Source organism: Grus americana, chromosome 1, assembly GCF_028858705.1.
Source record: "Grus americana isolate bGruAme1 chromosome 1, bGruAme1.mat, whole genome shotgun sequence".
In the NCBI taxonomy this organism is placed as follows: Eukaryota; Metazoa; Chordata; class Aves; order Gruiformes; family Gruidae; genus Grus; species Grus americana.
The window spans coordinates 17,579,411-17,604,968 of NC_072852.1; the positions used below are offsets into that span (position 1 = coordinate 17,579,411).

At 44.1% G+C, this 25,558-nt stretch overlaps 1 protein-coding gene across 1 annotated transcript in view; it reads left to right on the plus strand.

Annotated features, from left to right (window-relative positions):
- Positions 1–47: 47 nt before the first annotated feature.
- The window catches only part of GRAMD4 (GRAM domain containing 4), an 85,449-nt gene continuing 59,938 nt past the window's right edge, over positions 48–25,558 (plus strand). Inside the window, exon 1 of the mRNA XM_054825857.1 lies at positions 48–317. Within this exon, the coding sequence (XP_054681832.1) occupies positions 289–317 (29 nt within the window). The 5' untranslated portion in view covers positions 48–288. The remainder of the gene's footprint in view (positions 318–25,558) is intronic.

Here is a 25,558-nt window from a genome sequence, read left to right on the forward strand (position 1 = left end):
CCTCTGCGGGCTCCCGCCGCGGGGCCGCTGGCGGCCGGGGGCGGGGCGGGCGAGCGGCTGGGGCGCTGCGGCGGCGGCGGCTGCGCAGGGCGCTCGGCACGGCCTCGGTGGCGGACGGGCACCTGCTGCCGCCCTCGCCCGCAGCGGGCAGGGGCGCCGCGCTTTGTCCGGGGCTGAGCGGGCGTGCCCGGCCCCGGCGGCGCCCGGCCCGGCCCAGCGCAGCCCAGCGACCGGCGGCTTTCGGGGCGTCGCCTGGTTCCGGCGGCCTGGGCACCGCGGGGAGCGTGAATGAGAGTTTGCTCCGATTTACGAGCAGGGTGAGTGCCGCGTCGGGCCGCCTCTGGGGGGGGGGGGGAATAATAATTTTTTATTTTATTTTTTTTCCTGAGCGTTTCTACCCCCAGCTCGGCGCCGACCTCCCCGGGCCGGGGCGGCGGGGACCCGGTGGCCCCGCGCCCCGCAGGCTGCGGGATAGACGCGCCCCCTCACCCTGGGGCAGGGCTGCATGTGGGGCGCGGTGCCTCCCGCCGGGCAGGGCAGAGCCCGCCGCCCCCCGGGGACGGGGGACCCCCGGGAGGGGGTTGCTGCCCCTGTTCCCTCCGTCGCCTTTTGTTTGGCTTTCCTGGGGGTGGAGGGAAAGGGGGCGGTGGGGGGTGGACCGGGAGGGTGTGGGGGGAGCCACCGGGGAGCTCGGCTGGTGGCTGAGCCTCTTCATCCGTTTGCGGGAAACGAGAGACCGTCCCCGTGGGCGCTGGGGGTGTCTGGCTGCCCCCCTCCCTTCCTCCTGGTGCGGGGGAGTAGCTCTGCCCTCCTCCCTGCACCCTCCAGCACGGAGGATCCGTCCTGGGCTGCGGGGACAGGTGTGTATCACCGCCGCCATCCAGATGAAACGCGGAGCCAGGAGCCAGAGGCTGTAGTAAACACGGGGTGGCGGTGAACCTGGTAAAGGTCATATCTTCATGTACAAACGCAGCTCGTCCTAGTTGGTCTCCCGAGTTGTTGTTGTCTTGGGGACTGTGTTGTGGCTGCTGGTACGCTGTCCCTGCCAGACCTGCTCCTCGTCTTCACCCTACTGTGCAGTTGGCTTCGATCGTGGTAGCATTTTCTACAGCTGCTTGCAGGGATCTCCCTTGGTGAGGGGGAGCAGTGCAAGCTGCATCGCACCTCTCCTCTACCTCTTCCCACCCCCTGACTGGGGTGGCAGCTGGGTGGCATCTGATTTGGAAATGAGACCTGGGAACCTTGTTTCTCTTGTGAGGTTTGCTTCTTGAGCTTTAGCTGAGCCTGGCTGAATTAGGGGCTGGCCACACGTTTGTAATAAATAGTAGCCAGCAACGTACCGATCCTTCAAAGCGTGCAGTGTCTGGATGCATCCTGATGTGGAGCGATGAGGCATGGGAGTGTTGGAGGAGCAGGAGCAGAGAACTGCTGCTGGAGGGTCTCAGTCTACTTTCAAGGAGACTGAGAGGATGGCAGAGCTGTGGTGCCGGTAAATGGCTGTTTTACAGCCCAAGCTGTTGACCTGGACTCCCTCAGTAAAGGTTCAATAGGAGTGTGTGTATTTCATGGCCCTCCTGCCTGCTTCTCTGGGTCACCACTGGGTGTAAACACACCTATGGGGCAAATGGGAAAATGACAGCTTTTTGTCATGTTTTCATGTTGTGCTTCGTTACTGCAGCGGTTTGGATTGAGTAGATGTGGTACTGTTAAGCTTGTGTGAATGTGGAATGAATGATGGCCAAGTTCTCAGGTATCATGTTTCCAGTCGTGGTTGAGATGTGGGTGGGGAGGGGAAATATTTAATAAAGTTGGGATCCCGTGTGCCTGTGCTCTGTGTTATCTGACAGTATCCTGCCTTTGTTTTTATCACGTGATAAGTAGTTTCATTCCTCAGAATTAGAGGTGTGAGCTGTCTTAAACCTTTTTTTTTTAAATGCCATCTCTAGTTATCAAATGCCATATCTAGTTATTCAAGAAGGGGAGACTTTTTTTAGTCCTGTTTTGTGCTCTCCTGAAGCTGACATTTAAGCTACTAGCTGTGAAACTGATAAAATATAAAATTAATTGATGGTGTTATGACACCAAATTGTGTAAAAATCCCTGAAAGCCTGAGTTATGTTTCACCGTTTTTCATACGGTGTCCACAAGTATGTTTGGCTCATCCCTCTGCCATAATAAAGGTGGTTTTGGGCTGAGATGTCAGACTGAATTGAAGATGAGCCATGTCGTGTTTCCAGCTCTGCAGGTAAGTTCTCAGAGATGGTTGTGGCTGGTGGCAGGTGGGACTAACCTGAACTAAAGTGTCAGACTGATGGGTTTGGGTTTTTTTCTCTTTTAACTGTGGCACTAGTGAGACCCGGTCTGCTCAGCACGTCCTGGGTCAGGGTGTGACTGTCGAGCGGCACGGGGGAAGCTGCTGCTGCTTGAATGTACGTGTGCCGCTGCTTGGCACGGTATGGCTTCTGCTCTGGGTGAAGGCATCACCCAGGCTTTGACCTCCCTCCTGGCCTGCCTTGGCAGCATTGCTGTGGCCTGGTGACCTGACGTCAGCGCCTGTCGGGGAGGGAGGAATTAAGGGCAGCAGCTGGGAAAAGCCTGTCCTGGCTCCAGTCTTCAGTGGGACCTGGTTTCGGAGGGACTGGCAGAGGGGAGATCCCAATTGAGGAGGCGAAATCAGGGGGCTGACGCACAGCCCTGCTGTCTCACTAATTCCCAGTGATTTACTGCAGGTTGCCAATGCAAAAGCTGTTCCCTGGCCCTACCCCTTCTCCTCCTCCTGGCATGTGATATTCAAAGCTTGTAGGAACTGAGGTTCATTACAAGAGTGAATGACTGGGGCAATGTCGGATGCCAAGGAGATTCAATATTGTTTGAGACCTGGGGAGAAACCCAACTTTAATATTTTATTTTGGTAAAGGAACTTCTGCAGTATCTGAGAAGTGATTAGTGCTGCTGTTAAAGGCCAGATGTACTTCTGGGGTGTGGAATATTGTCTGTGGCTGCATAATATGCACATACATGCGATACTGCATATGTGTTGTGTCTTCAGCATTGTTCTGATACTTGAGTACTCACTCCTTAATACAGAGACTTCAAAGCTAAGGAGGAGTGTTAACTGTTTAACCCCCAAAGTGATGACAGATCTGTTGAAAAATTAACAAACACCCCATTTTACCTCATTTTTGTCTGCTGAAAAGTCACGCTTTGTTTTTTGACTCAGTCACCACCAAATCCATAGGGATTCTTGAAGATATGAGACGGTGTTTTGTGTAACATATGGTCCTGTTAAGTTTTATGGTGAATATATTTTTGTTTAAGGAGTAATAGATCACACTTCCTGATGTTTTGTTTCTTCTAGGTCTGGAAAAGAAATGCTATTGAGGAATGCTTGAGTCAAATGCAACATGTCCCTTGCTGAATTTTTTGGGTTTAAGCTATGTACCTATTCAATGGTTTGTCCTGGTCTCTTCCTCCCTCTCCTTACCCTCAGTACTTACCAGGCTTAGCAGTGATGTTCTCTAACTTTGAAGTCCCTAAAGTCCTAGTTATTACCAAAATACTCCAGTATTATGTGCAGAAAAATCTGCCATCCCAAATTGTCCAAACCTGACCGTGTCAGGCCCAAATAAAGTACACAATTTTCTGGCTTGATCCTGTAACACTGTTCTTTTTCTTTCCTACATAGATTTTTTTTTTCTCAGCTAAATAATATCTGCATGGCAGCATCCATGCTAGGAGGAGAGATGACTTCCTCTAATGTGTTTTTTTTATGACAGCTTGATCAGAGGGAAAGCTTTTGACAGTAAGTGCTTAATCAGGGTCTTCCAGAAGAGATTCTCTCTCAGCCCACTGTCCTGGCTGTGCACAGTGGCAGGTTAATCCATGAAATAATCTGTGCGCAGAAACACAACCGTCAAAGGTAGCTTTTGGGTCATAACGTTGGGTACTTCCAGGGTTTATGTGTTTTAACCTTTCAAGTTTCTGAACAAATACAAGTTTTCTCTTTTCATCTTGCGGTCATTGTCATTTATATGGGACACACACAGAACAAAGAAGTTAGGCCTTTTCCTAGGAGGTCAGAATTTATTAAAACAGTTATAGTTTAGTGGTAAATTCACCTTAAAATTTAATGTGTTAGTGCTGCTTTTTTCTATGACATAAGAAAATGAAGTAAGGAGTCTTTGAAGCCACTTCAGACTTCATAAATATTAACAGACTCTGCAGTCTTCACAGAGAGTAAGTTCTGGATGTTATTTTCTTCACCTTTATGGTACAGTTTCTTTTGCACAGTAAATCTTCTTGCCTTGACTAAACTGAAAGAGCAGTTATCGGATGCAAACAAAAAATGCTCTGTTTGTGGTTAGGAGCACTCTTGGTGTTTTTCCCCTCCTCTCTTTAGCACCCAGTCCTTTCTCCTGGTGCATGCTCTGTTAGCAGTAAATTAAATTCCAATACTTACAAGACCAGAAGATCTTCAGAGGTGCTCAAGTGATTGAAGATGCTATTTTTTTTGCTTCTGAGAGTAGTGAAAAGTAAAGATTCCCAATGTGTTCAGTTGAAAAATCCTTCCTATTTGCATCTTGGGTCATCATAAGTGCTTAATACTTGCCTGTGTTAATGAGGAAAAAAACCTGCTGGCAGTATTTTCTAAACATGCTTTGAGAATACTTAAATTTGTCTCTTTTAGTTTAAAAGCTACGTCTGCTTCTTAATGGAAACTGAAATTCCATTTAGTTGCAGCTTCTTGCAAATCCCGAGTTAATGCAGCCAGTTCTTTGTGGCGGTCTGTGAAGAACACATCACCCGTTCTAGACACCTGTTAACAAGAGTGCATCAAACTTACTGTAAAACTTGTTCTAGGTGTCTCATCAGTGGGAAGAGAACTAGTCTTTTTATTTCACAGAATCACAGAGTGATTGAGGTTGGAAGGGACCTCTGGAGATCATCTGGTCCAACCCCCTGCTCAAGCAGGGCCACCTTGAGCAGGTTGCCCAGGCTCATGGCCAGATGGCTTTTGAATATCTCCAAGGATGGAGACTCCACAACCTCCCTGGGCAACCTGTGCCAGTGCTTGGTCACCCTCACAGTAAAAAAGCATTTCCTGATATTCAGAGGCAACCTCCTGGGTTTCAGTTTGTGCCCATGGCCTCTGGTCCTGTCACTGGGCACCACTGAGAAGAGCCTGGCTCCGTCATCTTTGCACCCTCCCATCAGGTATTTGTGTACATTGGTGAGATCCCCTTGAGCCTTCTCTTCTCCAGGCTGAACAGTCCCAGCTCTCTCAGCCTTTCCTCACAGGAGAGATGTTCCAGTCCTTTGTGGCCCTTTGCTGGACTCTCTCCAGTGCGTCCATGTCTTTCTTGTACTGGGGAGCCCAGAACTGGACTCAGCACTCCAGTCATGGCCTCACATTTCCCAGGATGCTGTAAAAATAAGAAACTTCTAGAGTAAATTTTGTGTGTGCTTTTTTAGGATGCAGGTCCAAGAGATCACTTTGGTGCTGTAAGTCAGTGATGCAGCTTCTCTGAGTACTTCCGCTCTTCCACAGGAGCTGATGTTCCTTGTTAAAAAAACCCAAGCACTTCAGCATTTTCCTGATCTCATCAATGCAGGCTTTGACAAAGTCTTTTGACTTGTGATTAAGGGATTTATGACTAGGTTTGCTGGCTACACATGCCTAATAAGTGTAATCATTAGATGTTGAGTCACATGAGTATGCGCGGTCATACAGATCGCTGTCTGAAACAGCTCATTTCAGTTTTGAGTGAATGCTTGCTTATGTTTGTGAGGGCACATCCTCGCTGTGGGCTGGTTTGGTTCTCCAGCAGCTATCCCATGCTGTGTTGTACTCCATCGGGGCTGACCTGCCTGCTCCATGGGTGCTTTCTATATTACTGCATTTCCCTTGTGATGTGCCTGAAGGTGAGCATCTGTCTTATAAACTAAACCAAGTGAAGTTCGGATGCTTCCTTATTCTGCCACATCTGTTTTGTACGCTTATATGGGTAACTCTGTAGTCGATGTTAAATATAGAATTTGTAAACAGGGTTTTCATTTTTAGGTCAACACTTCAGGTGCAGAATAAAACTGTTAGTGTAATGCCAGTAACACTGTTGATGGACAGGAGGGAGAGAGGAGAACAATAAAAAGGAATAAAGCATGAAATAGCACTTTATCCTTGGGATTCTCATCAAACTGTGGGAGGGGAGACTCTTGTTTCTTGGCCATTGAGCTTCCCCTCCTGTATATCTAGGTGTGGAGCTGGTTAAGGTGGTTTTTTTAAGGTTCTTCAAGAACACGGCAAAATTATGTGAAAAAAGTAGTTAGCAGTTGCTTGCCTTCTCTATGTCCAAATACAATGGTTAATAGATGCATTTTAAAATTTCCAAAGTACTCCCCTGAAAGTAACTGCACAACATGAGAGGTCTATACTTATCTTAATTAAAGAGACCAAAGCCATGCACTCCATGCTGGCCTGATGTATGCAATTAGTGACTGAGTGCAATTAGTTTCCAACTGCTAGAACTGTCTTATCAGAGCTCTTGATAGGACTGTCAGCAGTTTGCATTAGTATCTGGCATTACTAATGCTTGGCATTTTTTACCATGTTGTAAAAGCCACTTGTTCCTTCAATACTCATTTCAGGTGTCAGGTTACTTATATACAGAACACTTCAAATTCACTGTTTTGGAAACCAACCAGTTCTCAGAGACTGAAAATAAGTACCAGGTTTTTCAATGAAGGATACACAAGCATCTTTAGATGCTCAGAGCAGGTTTATTTCATAACCTAAAGTTTATTGTTAGCTTAAATTTTGAAAAGTGGCTTCTTCAAGTTAGAAATGTGTATGCAAAAGAGAATTTATTGGAAGAGCTTTAGCTCTAGAGATACCTTCAGTAAAAAGTCCTCCAGCCTCTCACTGTTCATTTTACTACCTAAGGCTCCAAGTTCCCTCTACAGTCAGGAAAGGGTTTGTGTGTTTTTCGTTCCGTCTCTCTGGATCTCATCTCTGCATTCCCAGGTGTGCACAGTAACTGCATTTTAAAATAACTTGATGCACTTTTCAAGGTTAACAACACGTTGTAATTCCTGGGGAAACGTAGCAGGGCTACAGACAGGTGTGTGGATTTATAACTGTCAGCAGTATTTAAGCAGTGTCACAGGCATAAGGTGGGGGAAATGCGAAGCCTCTAGAGAAGGTTCTGTTAAAATGTAGTTTGGAGGCCATGTATAGTCCATGATACTGCATTATGAGCCTGACAAAGATATCTTTTTTCCATCTTGCTTTTTGTAGAGCCAGCTGATGTCTGTAGCTGTGCGGGTTCAGGGTCCCTCCTGTGTTAAGACTGATGTGGGTGTCTAACCTCTGTAATTTACTCCAGATCTGAGCCTAGGGAGCCATATAATTGTGTGCTTTGGGCACAAGTTGTTTTCCCAGAGACTCCTGTAGTAGTGTGACCTCTACCCGTATTAGAGTTTGTTCCAGGGATAATGTGCTGCCAGAAACTGGATGAGTTTATGCTTTCTGAGTTGGCTGGAAAGGGTGGCATGCCTAATTCAAGTCTTAGAGGTCTGAGTAGCGAGAAGAGACCAGTCTGAAAATATCCATAACCTTGTTCTGGGGATGAAGGGACCAGGAGCCTGGGCTCTGAGTAGTTTGTAAGATGCACAACTATTGCAACAAGATACCACATTGCAATGGGAAAAAAATAGCTGTTCAGCACTCGATGAAATGCTGTGCACCTTTGGTGTGGTGTTCTTTGCACTTACACAGCCCTCAACGAACACAACTTTAGCTGCCCTATTCAAAACCAAGCTGCAAGATTATCTGTAGTCTGGGATCCTAACTCTGAACTTAGTTTTGGGTTTGGGGCTTTTTTCATGTTCCCTCTTCCTCACCTTTTTCCTTTTGGGACAGGGAGTAATGCCAAGGGAGTTGACTGCATGTACCATCCTTGAAGATCCTGGCTGCCGCTTCTTGCTGCGTGTAGCCAAGAGGTTTGATTCCCAGCTGCTGCCATCCTGTTTGTGTGGGGCAAAGGTAGCTGTGAAGCGTGGGACCTGAGAGCAGCAAAATGTCCAAAGCATCCTCGTGTGACTAATGTTAGGGTGACTTTGGACTGTGATTATCAGATAATAGTAAAAACCAGCTCCGTAGACTACTAAGTCTTGCATCAGCTTGTAAGGATCACGTCATTGGAATGAGAAGGAATAAGTGGAGTCTCTATAACTCTGCTCTTCATGTAGTCTGACTTTTCAAAGCATTAAACCACTTCTAGGCATTATTCCAGTTTGATTAACTCTATAATTGTTTGCACTTCTGCCGTGCTTTTATCCAAGTTCTTCACACTCTTCTTCAAGGCTAATCTACGCAGCAACCCAAAAGATATCGCCAAGTGTCTGAGATCGCCTTTTGTGCGAAAATGTAGAGTGACTTGGTTTTGTGTAAAGCACTGCACAGTCTCAGCACCTCTACAGGATGACCTAGGATTGTGCAATGAGGAATGACCTTCCCAACAAACCATGGACACACTGATCCTTTAAGAGAACTGCCAGCTGCTACAGGGTGCTGTGCTCCCAAGACTTTCTTCAGCTGTAAGAGCTTCCTGGAAACTTGCAGTAATTAAAGCTAATGTCAGGAGTTTGCAAAACACTGCAGAAATGAGGACTGTGGTCTCTTCCAGATTATCTGGAGGTAACCCTGTTTTGTTTCAGATAAACATTCTGAATATAAAGCTTATGATGCTTATAAAAGGGTCTGGGCCTATTTGGAAGGATTTTGCCTTCCCTCCCCAGCAGAGTTGGTGATGGGACTGATGTATGTACACTCATTGAACAGCCCTTATTTTTACTTTCACTTATAGGAATAGCTAGCCAAATTGAGATAGTTCTGACTTCCTCAGAAAACTGTATTAGGAAACATTTTTACAGCAAATACACTGCTTCTAAAGCTACTTCTGCTTCTTTCCTGTTTCTTCTAGTAGCAACCTTTCCCCAGTTTGAGGGCTCTGCCAACAGCTATTTCCTCTAACGCTGGATCACTTCTCCCTCTACAACGCACGTTGAGAACAAGTGAGGCACAAACACAATTTCTTGGAATGTTTTACAGGAGGAGTGTGGAGCTCACTTTGCTTAGCAGTTTGAATGTGCCTGGTGAACCCCTCTGGCCCTCGGCAGTCCTCTGTTAAAGCAGAGCAGGGACAGCGTATGCTTTTTTGAATGAGAAACAATGACCGGCATTTTCAGTCTGGTTTTCCTGGAGGAATGCAAGCCTGGCTGTGTGCAGTGTCTGCTTTGGATTTCACTTGGATGCATACAGCTATCCTGCTTGGAGTCTGTGGGATCTATTCAAAACTAATTTTCTGTTTTGTTGTTAATACTTTGAAATTGCATAAATATTTTTTTCTTTAGAGATAAGCTTTAAGTATTAAGCTGTTGTCTGTGACTCATTAGTCTACTGTTGGTGACAATTTATTGTCTTTGTTAAATAATGGAAAATCTTTCCATGCAGTTTGCATTCCTTATTGTCTGAAGCAAACTACATCTGTTTATTTTACCCTGAAGGTGGCTTTCTTCTCAGCCGGCTAAAAGTTCATCATAAAATCTGAGAGCTAATATGAAAGTACAGCAGACCTTACTCATTGCACAAAAAAATTCATGTGCGTATTTAACTGTTGAACGATTATGTTAGATTGGTTTTGGAAACAGTACATGGATTGACACAAAAAAGAGTGTCTGTTTTCTTTAAAGGCGGTGATTTGCTTTTTTACTTTCTTCTCCCTTTTCAAAAGCTCCAGCTGAACCAAGTGTTACATAGACTGGCATTTTCTAGAGCTTTTTTAATTCAATGATTTAATTGCTATGAAGTTAATACTGCATTCTTTTAAAAGTCACAAGAAGAGTAGTCAAAGAGAGATATACTTACTGGAAACGCTAAGAAGGGGTTGGACCTTGAAGATGACTGTCTGACCACAGATTGCTGTTATCTGAAATGGGAGATGAGAAACCGTGTTTAGGAAGCAGATGCATCACTGGTGTTTCCGAATGGTGGAGGAAATGCCAGACGCCAACTCTTGAAGTAGATTAGCTACAAACATGCAGATTTTCTTTTTTACAAAATGATAATAATTTGAAATAACTTTTTTCTTTAAAAAAAAAAAACCAAGATTAACCAGTAGATTCAACTCTTAAAGCAAAAGTTTTTTGCCAAATGCAGTCATAACTAGTAATGTGAGTATTGTCACTGGGCCGTGGAGAAGAACAAAGTGCTCTGCCTGGCCAGGTGGCAAGGAAAGCTTGCCTGGTAGCCAATCCAGTAAAGAAAACACCTTTATTTAAAGGTATTTAATTGCATGAGGTTCAGTACTCCTGTCATTCCTGAAGGGAGACAGCTGCTTCTGTCCCCCATGTGCTCTTGTACGTACCCTTGTGCAGAACACCAGTATGAAGTGGTCTGACCTCTTCTGTAGCCTTGTTAACTTATATACCAAATCCAAAAACTTTTTTCAGTACATGTGTGAGCTCTTAGTCAAAGGTTTTAAGGCTGGTTATACACAAATTGGACCCAACTTTTCCATCTTACTGTTTGTCGTTTTTCCTGGGCACCCAGAAACCTTTCCTCTTACTGGAAAACAGTCTTCTAGCTCAGAAAAACTTACTTTCACATCTTCTGGGTTGTGTGGCTGCCTCTTCTGAAGGGGAGGTGGTAGCAGGGTGTGTGTTTTAGTATGCTTCTTGCAGTACAGCTCTCAGAGGCCTGGCACCTCTGGCATGCTGTGGGGCAACGATGTTGAGGGCAGCAATAAGCCCCCAGAACAGTCCTTGATTAAAACTGCTGTTTTGTTTCTGAAGATTTTGTATTGTCCAAGAAATAGAAGGGTTTGGCAGGAGTATTAGTAGGATATGAACTATCCCTTTATTGTGTATTTACAGCTTTTCTTTTCACCCTAAAACCAGCCTGTCCCTGTTTTTTGTCATCTTATCTTCTATGATTGTATGACTTAGGTCTTGCTTATAACAGATTCCTAATTACAGCCATCCAAGTCCCTGCTCAAGTTTAGTCATCTTGCCGAGATCCTGCAGCTGGGTGAAGGCCCCAGATGCCTACAACAAAGAAATCCAAAGATGTAATCTTTCTTTTTTTTTTTTTTTTTTTTTTTTTTACAGTTATATAGGCCAGTTAGAGGTTAGTGGGAGTTCAGCGCTAGCTGGTGGTTCAATCATGTCGTGCAGTCTTCAGTACGCTTCTGTCATTAATGCAAAAAGTCTTGGAATTCCAAGTTTCCATGACTTTGAGAAACTGCATCTGTTAAAACATATATGTAGTGTAAACAAAAGGTTTGATATCCCCAAACCAGACTTTGAGCCTGATAGGTAATTAAACTTTTAGGATCGTTCTTGAAAGTGAAATCCATACTTCTGTTTTTAAAATTCCAAGAATTAAATAAGTGAATATTAATGAAGTAATTGGGAATAAGTTAGAGCTGGAAGAAGTCCTGGTTAAGAGACTGACAGAAGTGTCAAAAATGTTGCTCTCTGCCTTTGTTTCTACTCTTTCCCCCAGATTTTTTAGGGAGTTCTTTTGGAATCTCTGGACTTCAGCTGGTAACATGGCCTCTCAATTTTGTCATGAGGCACCACTGGCTTCTCTCTGGCTTTGGCTTGGAAAAACAAAGCATTTGTTAGGAGTGGTTGGATGAAGAAAGGTGGGATCTCCACAGAAATCTCCTTTATGATCTCAGGAAGCTTTGAAATGGGCCCAGCTGAAGTGGTTTTATGGTGGCTTGTGGGGCAGGAGGGGTGCGTGCAAGGAATAACGCTCTCTGCTCCTTCCTTTCCCACCCCAACTGCTCAGAAAGATATACTGTGTGTATATGGCTCTTTTTCTTAAAGTACTTTGACCTTTGGACCTTTATCATTGCTAAGTGAAGTGTCATCATGGCATAAATAAACCCATCGGCTCAAGTAGTGTACTTCTGGCCCTCATCCCAGTCTTACAGGCAGACGTAAATGCCATCCTGTAGCTGGCTTTTAAGTTGCTTGGTCTGATTGAAACAATGACTGAAATAATCTTATTTCTTCGCCCTTGGTTTCTTCACTTTGTTACTAAACTCTCCATCCTGCTATCTTTGTGTTAATTTAAATCTATTTCAAGTCTGAAGGCTCAACGATGTGCCAGGTTGCTATTTACTGTCATTGGGTTTGTATCATTTTAGCAGCCTGACAGGCTTCACGGTGTATTTGTGACATTTTGAGATGAGAAAATACTTTGTTTTGAAATAGAGCGTGCAAAAAGCATGGTAGATCAGAGTGCTTGTACAGGCTTGGTTAATAAACCGAAGAGCTGCTCCATTAAGTGCAAACACCATTGGATTCATAGGTTAACCCATGTTTGGGATCAAAAGAACACACTAGCAAAGGTTTGGGTTTTTTCTGTTTCCTCCTTGTGCCCAGTACCTCTCGTGTTGAAACACGGTAGAAACCTTGCTAATATGGCTCTATCAAGAGAGGAGCTGGCTTCTCTTGGGAGAAATGCCACGAGCATGTATCTACGTTTCAGTGATGCTGCCAACAGCAGGCTCCCCTTTGGTAGAGGATGGCAGGTGGGTATGTCAATGTGCCCTGGTTTATTTAAAGACTTGCTCTAAGATAGCTTGTTCCAGTTGTTTCAAGCAGCTTCAAAAATGTAGTTGTTGACTCCTGTGTATAATTTTTTTTGGTCATCTGCAGTGATGAGGCAATAGGATATAACAAGCACCATTAAAATGTTAATTTCCTACAAATAAGGCCAAATTAGTAAGAACTGGGCTAGTTTATGGTAATAGCCTCAGCTGGTTGGTTTACTTGTTAGGAAGAAGCTTTGTACCTTCCTTGCAGACTTACGTCAGGCTTAATTTCTGTGTTTTCTTGAAATGATGCAATTTTTTGTTTAGTTTTCCTCAACTCTACACATGCTTTAAGGAAGCCTCAAACTTGCTCATAGAATATGTCTGCATTTCTCCATCTTTCCTCCCCTTTGCTGCATTGGTCACGCATACAGCCACGTATGCCAAGCTGCTGAAGAAGGACCACCCAGCTGCTTCATGTGTGTCTGGAGACAAGTGGGTTACAAGTGTCCGGACTTCATTTGTGGCAGTGTTGAGTGATGAGTTGTTTTGTTTGCAAAATGAAATTGGTTTCATGAACCAATAAAATTTGGGAGAAAAGGCAAGAATGCATGGGAAACTTAACTAAAATAATGTCTGTCTCTTTTTTTTTTTTTTCTTTCCTTTCTTTTCTTTTCCTCCTGTGTATTTCCTTACAAGTATCTGACTTACCTGTCTTTCTTTCTGAGGTTATTTCACTTCTTGTCATAGACCCACGCTGTCATCCCCCATCTATAACTGCTGGTGGGGCGAGGGGACAACCTCTGCTCAGCCTCACCTTCGTACTTCACCAGTTGCCTATTTCACCAGTCACAACTGCTAAGCGTGTATGGAAGCCTTTTCCTGGGCTGGGCTGGTGTCCATCTTCTGTCCTCTACAGTTAGAGATATCACCAAAATTGGCTTTTTTATCAGGAGTTGATACTGTGTACACAGGTTATTGGGAAAGAGTGTGAAGGAGATGCCCAGACTACACGTGCCTCTTGGAAGAATTAGGTTTACTAGCAAAGAATTCCACTTATTTTGGCTAGCCAAAGCATGTTAAAATCATCATGTGAAATGAAAGATATGCAGTTACGGCAGAATAACCAGGCAGCTTACTAAACAGAAGAATTAACTTGCAGGATTGTGATTATATTCCTTTTAAAAAAAAAATAATAATTCAGGATTACTATTGTAAGTGTGAGGACAAAGAGCAGATACTCTGCCTACTGTAGGAATGATGCCATCTGAAATGTGAGGGAATTGGCGTTTGCTCCCGTAAGAGAGATTACCTTGAACAGCAAGGCCTTTCAACCTTAAGCCTGCCATTTCACTATGTTAAGAGAAGCCAGTTAACTAGCCACATTATTAAACAACTAATTGAACTCCATAAATCAAAACTCTCTTTTGGGTACTGTGATCCGGTCCTGTTCATAGCAAACGTGCCAACAATGCAGATGGACTTGTGTAAAGGGTTGCACTCGGAAGAAATGGAGGAGGGGTCTGCAGTACCTAGAAGATGACTTTGGTGCTTTCCTGAGTTACGCAACATCCTCTGCTATTTCCAAACTCTCCTATGTGGAGGAAAATATCCCTCTCATCTTTTGACAAGCTGTGTGGGTGAGAATGGAGGAGGCTCTTTTCCAGGGTGCTGCTTTCCGATGGAGCTGCTGTTCGCATTTCTGTCGGTCTGGTGGGAGCTTGACCTTGAGTTTTTTACTCTGATAAGATTTCAAAGAATAGTTTACATGACTTTTACAAGTGGCTGTGTAGTACAGACAGTGCCAGAAATGAAGCTGATGCCTGAAGCCAGACTTACTGTATGAAACTTGCTGTTTCTCCATTACTCCTTCATGTGTTGTGTAGCATAGCAGTCCTTCACACAGTGTCCTTTTACATGTTACCTATGCAAATTTTTACACAGTCCTTCATGCCCCTTCATTTACAAGTTGAACGATGAGGAATTACAACACTACAAATTTGCATAATCCACAGAGTGATTTTATTTTTATTTTTTTTCCTGCCCTATCCCTTCTGTGCCTGTAGCACCAACTTCAGGAGCATTTTCAGGTTTTTCTTGGAAGGAAGGGAGAAGGAACAGAATAAGCAGCAGCACTGCTTCTTGCATGGAAATGTGCGGGATTTGGGGATTACAGACGTTCTTTATAAGCTCAATGCCAGTATATAGGAAGGAAATTAAAGATTCTTAATTATAGTAGTGGTTGTAATTTGGTATGAGCTAGCTATGTCTTTGTAGTTCTTCTTCATGGACCAAAAATGTTGGACTTCTTTACTCATGAGGGGAAAAGTTAAAAAATGTTGATTTATTAAAATTATTTTTATGACTGTATGATGGTTGGAGAGCTGCTGGGTTTGGTAAAAGACTCAATTCCTTTGGCTCTGTGCTGACTACAGAAATCAATGACAGACATCTCAAACACCTGGGTTTTTGTGGCTTATTTTTGCAACATAGATATTTTGGAGCCTTAATGGATTCTCAAACCAGCAGTAGAATAGTTAAAGCTTGCAGAAGCAAATTATGAAGTGTTTACACAAAATCACTGCATCCTGGGAATCTTCCTCTGAAAACTCACATCTAGGTGGTTTCATGCTAACTTTTGTTTCTTGCTTACAGAGCTGTTAACGTTGGCTTCTGCTGAATTGTCTACCTAAATTGAAGGAAGCCCCTCAAGATAGACCATCTTGCTGTACTCTGGCTATTAGCCTTGTTCTCAATGAGGTGTCCTGATAGCTGAATGATTTGGGGACTATGAATGTGGCCCTGTGGTTGGTTTGTGAACAAAAACCATTATCATCGCACATGTAACACAGCAGTTGTAGGTCTGTGGTCTCTTGCCTGATAGCTTTAGTAACTTCCTCTGTATGGTCTTGCCATGAGTGAGAACATAATGCATAGGTGGCTTGGCACTGTAGCACATGTGAAGTGTTGTTCAAACTTGGAAGCTGTCTACGCATGGCACTGCAGCTGTGTGTTGGTGAGGGCTGGGGCAGGCTTCTCTTTCAGCCATGGATTGCACGCTCTCAGCTACGTTCCCTGCACTGCGTGGAGGTCAGCAGAGATCAGTCAAGCTGCAGTTGTTACTGTGAATCACGTCCTGATTCAAATGTGTACATCTTTTTTTCCTTTTTTTTTTTTTATGAATACCAAGGTGAAATCTTTGTTTATCAAAAAAAAGAATATGTAGTCATTCTTCAAAACTAGACCATATTTTATACTTGTGTTCTGTTTCTGAAGATTGCTGGGTGATCTATGAGCAGTCACCCTGAGCAGATGAAATGCTTGCCTGCTGCTGAGAGACCTCTCCAAGAAATACATGCGTCATGGTTTAACCCCAGCTGGCAGCTCAGCCCCATGCAGCCGCTCGCTCAGTCCCCCTCTGGTGGGATCGGGGGGAGAATTGGAAGGGTAAAAGTGAGCAAAAACATGGGTTGAGATAAAGACAGTTTAACAGGTAAAGCAAAAGCCACACACGTGAGCAAAGCAAGACAAGGAATTCATTCCTCACGTCCCATGGGCAGGCAGGTGTTCAGCCATCTCCAGGAAAGCAGGGCTCCATCACATGTAATGGTGACTTGGGAAGACAAACGCCATCACTCCGAATGTCCCCCCCTTCCTTCTTCTTCCCCCAGCTTTATATGCTGAGCCATGACGTCATATGGTATGGGATATCCCTTTGGTCAGTTGGGGTCAGCTGTCCCGGCTGTGTCCCCTCCCACCTCCTTGTGCACCCCCAGCCTCCTCGCTGGTGGGGTGGTGTGAGAGGCAGAAAAGGCCTTGGCTCTGTGTGAGCACTGCTCAGCAGTAACGAAACCATCCCTGTGTTATCAGCACTGTTTCTAGTACAAATCCAAAATGCAACCCCACACTAGCTACTGTGAAGAAAATTAACTCTATCCCAGCCAAAACCAGCACAGCACGGCAGGCCCAAGCCATTCAGCATAGACCTTGGAAGGCTGCTCTCGAAGTGTCTTTCTAGAAGCCTAGATTATCGTTTGTTTCCACAGTGTGCTTTATTTTTAGCAGTACCCCCATTCTCTGATTTATCTGTATCCAGAGATGATGAACGTGCAGTTTAGAATATGAAAAATGCAGTCAGCATTGGACAGGTAGAACTGCATTGGTCTCAATAACTTGCACTTTTTTTTACTTGAAAGGATAGAATTAAAATTCTTCTTCAGGGCTGGCAGGGCTCATGCTTTCTAAACACTTTAGTGATCACTTTCCATAATGTACTTATTAATCTGAATAAGATGTTCCATGCTAGTGTGTGTACTTCTGACTTTAAATGTTTATTGTAAAGCAGATTGTAAAAGGCCAACTTTATTCTGAGTGCTATGTCAAGCTTGGCTGCTTGCACTTCCATTTGAACAGGGGAAGAGGAGATATATGCAGGGATAGTCTAATCTTACCCTGTGTTACTTGTGTTGCATCCTGCCCCCCCATCCATCACCCCTATGTCCCTTTGGTTTTATAGGCAGAAGTTGTGGTGCTTGCTTATGGCAGTGCTTCCCCTGCTTCCCAGCTTCTTGCTTGAAGACCAGCCAGACCTGAGCTGCTTCAGCCTTCTTCAACACAGAGGCTCTTGCTGAGCTGGTGAAGTTCATATTCCCATCTTTGCCCTTGGCTCCCCTGACTAGTAGACAAAATTCAGAGTGAGGAAGCAGAAAAAAGCCTTTAGTCAATGCTGAGCTGTGACAATCTCTTTCCTCATCCTTCAGAGGAGGGATTGAAGCTCTGGCGTGGGACTGATTTCTAAAATGTGCCTCATGGCAGCTTCATAAACACTGTCTTTAGGATGAGGCTTTGCGGTCGTTTAACCTGATTTAAGCGCAGGTGGCTGCTGTAAAAGGATGCTTTCTCCCTCTGCCCACGACCAGAAGCATTTTCTGTGAGGGAGGCACAAGAGCTCTAATTGCTTGTGCAACCACGAGTGAGGCTGCATAGCTGTCTGCTCTGATTAGACTGACCTTGCCAGAAAACAAACACAAAAATTAGTTGTATCAGCAATGAGCTGCTAAACTGCATGAGTGGTCAAGTGACATAAAGGCCATGGCAGAAACGAGGGTTGCTCCCTTGGTGTCAGCCTGTGATCAAGTCAGCTTCAGGCTTGGCTTGGCTAATTTGGGATGGGGATAGGTACGCAGTAGGGGTACGGGGGCGGCGAGGGGGGGATGTGATGGGTGATCGGGAAGGGAGGGTTTCACCTGGAGGGTGATAGGCTTCTAATACTATCACAACATGCTACTCCTTTTGCAGGGTATCTGCCGTGCTCACCGGGCAGAGTAGCTGGCAATCACAAGTGCTGAGCAGCTACTTGCTGCCCCATGGCTTGAACTGGTGGCCTCTCCTGTCCGTGCATGCTGCTTGAGCTCCTCTCCGCGGGCAAAGTCCTTTTCTTGCAGGGTTTTTGGTGGTGCTCTTCAGATGGCACAGTAAATGTTGTGTCTTGAGGAAAAAAATGAGCTTTATCTTCCTATTTTAGGAGTTAAAATTCCCAATTTACAGAGGAATTAATTTAACAAAGCTTGTTAATTTTAGGTTTCATGATGAAAGAGACACAGAGGTGTGTAGGGTGTCAACGTGTTTGTGGAAGGGGTGTGTTTTTGGAGGTGTGATGTTTCCAGTGTGATGTTTAGTGAGGGATTAACCACAAAGTACAACTCCCACAGCTACTCAGCTGAAGTAGTCACTGTCATTCATTTCTTTCTTGACACACTGGTGTGTGACCTGTATGGGTATGTGTGTGACCTGTATGGCTACGTGTGTGTGATTTGGAGTTTTTTGGTGCCTCCCTCCTCAGCACCCACAGTTTTCCAGTGATGATCAAGCCAAGGCCCCACACTTGCGGTGGCTTGGGCACTGTTCCTAGCAGCGGGAGTAGCAGCTCCCCCTTCCCAGCCCTCCTGTGGAGAGTCCCTGGAGGTGCCTCCTGCTCTGGCCTGCTGAAGGGCCTGTCCCCAGGTGGCTGAGGGATTACGGCTGGTGCCTTGCACAGGCCTGAAACTTTGCAGTGGCTGTACAGCTCATTTTGGGAACCTCTGGCTGAAAACACTTGCCAGATATGTCTGAAGTACCGTCTGGCTGAGGCAGGTACAGAATAGAGCCCTGCGGCCATGTGCTGTGCCTCCCCTCTTCCTCCAACCCCTCCTGTCTGCAGCAGCCGAGCTGGAGGTGTTAAATACAAGTCGCTTTTATTGTACAACCTCACTTCGTCTCCCAGGCAGCTTCATGTTGTGAGCTGAATGACATGTTAGTCTCTTTTGGAAAAAAACAGATTTTAGCATAATGCATATTCATGAAGCTGCATTATGGTTGCTGTGACAACCTCACCACTGGCAGGCAGGATCGGTGTGTTGATCTTCTGTTGCCAGTCCCTGTGCTGTACCGTAGCGCATGTTACATGGCTTTCCACTTTTTTTTTCCTCCTTTCCTCCCCCCAGTCAGTGGACAATTTAAATTGAGTTGATGCTTAATTAATAGCTGCATCTAATTAATCCTGCGACACTGAAGCACAACTTCCTGCTCATTTCCGACCCACGTTAACTGAGTGTTGCTTCTGCCAGCAGTTCATAATACAGAGAAGAGAGATGATTCTGGTGGGATTTTCTTTGTTTATCTCCCTTTAAACTCAAGGGAAAAGTAAACCTGAATTACTAAATGTAATATTTCTCCACACCATAGGTAGCCTAACAGATAACTTCATCTCTCCTGCAAAAAACCCCAACCAAGTCTGTCCCCAAGTCTACCCCTATCTAGTCTATCCCTAGAGTTTTAAGGACCCCTGACTCTGAAAGGATTAGGAACTTTTAGTAGGTGATACTCAAACCAGAAAGCAGTTTGCTCTGTATATGCATTACATCATGTTATGACCCTGGGGCCACGGGTGACACAATTGCAGGGAGACTTTAGCAGACTGTGACGCTAAGGCAGTGACTAATTTCAGGATGAACCTGTGATGGGTTGAGCATGGGGAAAGCTCAGCTCTGAAGGTCAAGCTCTGCGTGTTTATTGAAGTCGGAAATTGAGAGCACTTGCACAATGCTTGTAACTTTTGGAGGGTGTTTGTGAGCTGCTCTTGGCCAGTCCAACTGGATGTTTGGCCCGAAGTGTTGCCGTTTCTTGGTTTCCAATGGGAAATGATGACATCATTCTGTACAGAGAGCTTAGCGTATTGCGTAGTCCTGGGAGACGTAAGTCTCACATGGGCACCATTTGTGAAAGGGCTGCGTTGAGTGAGGTTTTTGTCCATTCTATGTGCTTAAGTGTCTCGTTGAGTTGAGCTTAATATAAAATTTTCTTGAAAGATGCCAACTTTGTCTATACAAAACCGCTCTCTGTTGCTCAAGAAGAGATGCTGTGGGTAGGGTTTGGCTTTCTTCATAGATGTGAGCCTTCTGGAGAGCAATTTGGGAGAAGTGTGTGCACAGTGGAAAGAAAAGCTGAGCAGACAAGGAGCTCTCAAGTGCAGTCAGTTGATCTTTCTTTGGTTAGTTTCTTAAATATTAATAAGTACAAAATGTTCAGACAGTGACTTGAGACGAGATTCTGTCCATTAAAATGAGAAATTGGGAGGGAAAAATAATGTAGCAAGAGGGAATTTTTTTGCACAGAGCAGTATATAGAGCTGGACCGTGGATCTGTTGTGTAGGCTGAGACGTACTCACTGAGGTTTCCAGTTCTAGTTAGACATGTCAGAAAAAAACACGCCAAGCTTTGTTTTCAGTATCAGTTGGTATGTGGATGGCATGAGTGTATCTTCTTGTGTTCCTGCTCTCCTGTCAACTCTTTCAGGATGATACGCAGGAGCATTTCAGTGAAGAAGTAATGAATACCTAACGTAACCCTGATACTTTCCACTCCCTCAATTTGCATGTCCCTCCCAGTCATGATAAGACTGAAACATCCTGGTGTTGACACCATGTCTGTATTTGTTCATCCACACACAGCCTGGCTTTTCTTGGATACCAGAGCTCTTCCCTCAGACTTCTGCAGAAAGATATTTTGAGATTGAAAGGAGAATGTGAAGGAGATGGGGTGTAAAGATGAGAACTAGTGGTATGCTAGGTTTGCTTAAACTCCAATGTCATCTTCAGCTCTCTGAAATGCCATTTTTCTAGCAAAAGGAACACAGGTGCTTTAGAGGTTACTTTGCTGTGTCATGGTCTTGTATGGCCTTTTCATCCATGATGTTTTAGTGGGGTTTGTCATTGTTTTTCCCCCCAGGCTCCAGATGAATGCTTGCTGAGGCGATGCTGTTTGACTTTGTATGTTGGGTTTGCATTTTTAACAGCTATGGAAAACTGAATTGCTGTGTTGCAAAGCAGAGTCTCCGGCAAAGCACATGTGAAGATTTAGCAGTTCAATCTCTGCCCAGTCTACCAGGCTAATTCAGCATCTTCTCTAAAAAAAACCCAGATGCAACAACAGAAAACCAAAACCTGTAAGCCACTTATAGGAGGCTCTGGGGCAAGTTAAGGTGGATTTCAGACAGCAGTGGTCCACTGAGTGCTGCCTTTCCCTGAGTTCCCTCTTCCCTTCTGCATCCCAACCTCTTCCAGGTTCATGCAGGAGCAGAGCAGGGGGGAGCAGTGGCACGAAGGGGTGGTGGGATGTCCATAGGAGCGAGCCCCGTAACTGATACCTCTCTGGACTACGCTGGCAGGCTGGCTCTTGTCATTCCCCAGCAGCTGGTTGTCCCCTTGCTGAAGCCTCTCTGTAAACATAGGCAGAAAATGCTGTGCTAGATCTCCTTATGATTTTTATGTGAAAGTTTGGGAAAACTTGATTTTTCTCTACTTAGCATAAGTTTGGAATGTGTGCAGGTGTTGGTTTGGGGTTTTGAGTCTTGAATTATTCGCTTAAACTGAATGTCTGACAGTTATTTGGGGGTTAATTGAGGGTTTTCATGTTAGGTCCAAATAAAGTCATCTGTTCTCCGGCCCTCTGTAAAAGGAATAAAACCTCAGCCTTGAAGGATTTGCTTTAGCAACTAGATATTAATGGCAATTAATAAAAAAGCCTTTAAAGTTTATTTTAGTTTGTTGGGTTTTTTTTTTTTAAGTGTGGAAAATATACACCTTTGTCACTAATCAAGCCCTGTATACATAAACTGTTGCCTAGTTTTTTACTGGATTGGGACTTCAGGATAATTTTTACAGGCTGGTGTTTAATTTTGCTCGTTCGACCTCTGCTACTGCAACAAGAGAAATAAAAGCCACCTTCTTAAAAACCTGGGTGCCCAAATAGCCTTGTTTGTAAGCATGTTAATGTAAGATACCCTTACTATATTACGACAGAGGACCTGCTAGTATTATTAGATCTGGCTGAGGTGCAACGAAGTTGGACCTAAATCAGTCTTGCAGAGTCAGTGTCTGCCTTACTGTGCTCTGCAGCACTTTCTGTTACAGCATTGAATGTGGGAAAGATCTCCTGTTGCTTACATTAATGGTAGGGTGTTTGTATGCAGAGGTAAACTTGATTAGGGAGCATGGATTTGATTTTATTGTGCTCAAGTTAATAATTTGCAAGCGTGATACCGGTCTTAATTATTATTTATAGCTTGTTTGTTGTATGGTAGTGAGAACAATTATTGTCACATGTATGACAGTGTTGGGAGAGTGTTTACAACGCATGCAGTTAAAGTAGTATTTTTATTATAATTTCATAATATTTGTTTATGGTTAGTTTGAAAGCAGAAGGAGATGTGGGTCTACGTTCGTGCTCTGAGCTCCGCATGTGCAAAACTGTGTTGGTTTTGATGTTGCTGGTACGGGGAGATACTAGAAACAGCCTGAAACTTAGAGCCGAACCAGCTGAGGCCAGGGTGTGGATAGGTAGTTGGGAGAGAGGATGAATAGCGATGATGGTGAAGCAAGTGTTTTTGACATTTAGCTACGCTGTTTTACAATAAAGCTAATTCTAGATCAGATTCTGGTCTTGGGTTTTACAAAAGCTTCCTCAAGCTTATCTAAATTTGTCCCAAGCCACTTGGAATACAATGTCTCTGAGAAGCTTTTTTTCTAGTGAGCTTGAAACTGCTGAAATGTCGCCATATTTATTGATCTTTAGCTAAAAAAAAAAAAAGTTGCTAGTTGCAAGAACAGGCTGCTGACATAAAAAGCCTGTCTTAGATTGTGCATTTGGCTGGAGGCCAGATAATGAGTTTCTATAGGAGCTTGTTGGCAAGCTTAGGTTTTTGCTTAGGTTAATCTAATGTAACTGTAAGTAATCTGGGAGCCTGGTACACTCAAAACCATTTTTAGACAAAATGATCTTATTATTTTTAAATTATAACTGAGCAGATATTTTTATATAACAGCTTCTTGTATTTAAAGCACTTAAAAAATGCCTAGGAACATGATTCTTTACTATTTCCTCTTTTAATGGTCAATGTACTGAATAATGCTTTAAAAGTATTAACACTGATGACATCTCTTTTTGCTAGCCTCTGTCACAGAATTTAAGCTGACTGTTCAGTGGAGTATCTGTTAGTGCTTTAAAGAAAGGTTTGTATGTTTAAAAGACCAGGTGGTAACACACTTAAGGGTATGCACATCTGTTTTACTAGTGAAAAATACTGTGAATGTGTTCATGGGTACATCTGTTGGCCACATTATTCTGTGACCTAGGGCTGAAATACATGTATCATCCTTAGAGGAGGCTGGAGTTTAAGACTTCACGTTCCCAGAGTCCAGCCCAGGTAGTAACACCGTTGGGCCTTTTCACTGGCCTTGTGGGTCTTTCATTCTTCGTTGCCTGAAGGCAAAGCCTGAAGAGAAGGGTTGGAGATTGCTCTGTCTCAAGATGTTTTTGTTGCCTCTTGCTTCTTTGGTGTGCTAAGCAAATGTGAATCCTCTCTAAGGGGAAAACTGAATTCAGATCTTGAAACTTCCATTGAAGTGCTCTATATGCCAGGTTACTAAAGAGGTCCACATCGAGCCCTGGTCTTTGGGGAGTGGTGGATAAATGTGGCTTTAACAGGAGAACGCTGAGGACTCCTCATTCTGCCCAGGACAGCGATGCTCATCTGCAGCCTTGAGTTAACTGCTCCATCTGTAAGAGGGATGGAGAAGGCTTGGGATGCACACTTGTTCTCTGTTGCTGCGGGCTGATAAGTGCCGACTGGAAAAGGTATAGCACTCTACCATCCTTACTATTTCTTCGTATAGCTGTGTCATTAGCAGTGACAGCATGTATGTTGAAACAAACAAGGTTTGGGTTACAACTGCTTTGCTGTAGGTCTGACTTACATGGTATGCAAAACTAGTTGAACATAGATGGAGATCTTTGAGATGGGAGGGAGCGTGATACAATTGTGCTGGTGCTTATCGGAGGTTTAAACTTCCCTGATAGCATTTGTTCTCTAGTTACTATTAATAGTAAGGCCTGGAGATATTTCTGGATGTGATAACTGACAAGTTTCTTCATCAAATAGTCAATGAATGAGCAAGAAGTGTTTCTATTTTAAACTTAGCTTTGACAAGTAATAGAACTTCAAAGAAAAGCTGTTCATAGAGAATAACCTTTGTGTGAGTTACCACAAGTGATTCTCTTTAAGTGAAATATTAAATACAGGGCTGCAACTTTAAGCATCTCTGGTAAAGGAAGAGTTTTGTGGGGTTTTTTTGTGAGCTGCACTACAGGGGATTTGTATTAGTTTCAAACTTCTGTGTTTAAGTGAAGGGTGCTAATAAACCTTGGCAGAGATGCAAACTAAGGCAGATTTTGAAGGGAACGATCTGGTTTGAACTTGGTGTGAGTAGTCACTGCCAAAGTGTTAGGGTAAGCGGAGAATTCACAGGGAAAGATGGAGAGCTCTGTTAAAAAGAGGTTTGTGTTAGGAGGTGAGAATTGCCTCAGGTGCAAAGGCTGTGGGAGTCAGTAGCAAAAGGCTCTTGTCTTGCTCCTTATTTATACACCGGAAGTGGCGCATGTCTAAACCTGCCTTTAGCTTTCTCATCTCACACCAGGGCCTGGGGTGATGTGCCATGAAGCTGAGTATGTTTTTTAATGAAGAGAGAGCAATGCTGACCGTAGGGGAAAAAAGGATAGTAACAGTATCAAGTAACAGTATCTTTACCACTCCAGAAGTCCATTTGGGAGAGCGTTGCGGCACCCTCCAAATGGAACGCTCTGAGCTGAGGAACAGAGTTTGCAGGAGAGAAAATTGTGTGTGGTTTGTTATAAACTGCCAGAGCGGTAGCTTGCTGGGGTGGCAGGACCAAGGAACTAACTTCCCCCCCCCCCCCCCCCCCCCCCCCCCCCCCCCGAAAGATGGAGCCTTGGGACCTTTTGGTACAGTGTGAGATACATGTAGAGCATTGAATCAGACTGATTCAGCAGGTCTGGTTTAAACCAGAACTCATACGATACAGTGTCTTGGAAAGCTACCATTACAATGAGTTTACATACATTAATTAAGCTTTCTTCTATTGTCTTTTAAAAGCAAAATGCTTCTCCCAGTATGATTTATGATTTATAATTTAAGTTTTGCTCATGTCAAATACTGTCTCTGGAAGTGAAATGCTCTGGGCATTTCTTGTTGCTCCAGATGCTGTGGCACCTGCACGTTCAACAATACTGGCTGCACTGTTTCTCTTACAGTAAAGTTTTAGTCATGCTAGTTTTAAAAAATGTGGAAGCATCATTAATAAAGGTATTCTTCTTTGCGTCTCAAAGGGAGTAATAGAAATCTAGCAAAAGGCATACAAGATTGTCAGTAGTGGTAATTTTAAGGATCTTGGCAGTGCATTGGAATGTGGTTTATGGTTGATTTCAATAATCTCTATTTTTTGTTGGGATCTTCTGCATGGATCTCTCTGGTGGCTTTCTTCATTAAACCCTTGGTACTTTCTGTTTTCTTAGCCTGAAGTAGTAGGGAGATGTGATAGCTTCCAGTTTTCCTGGGCATT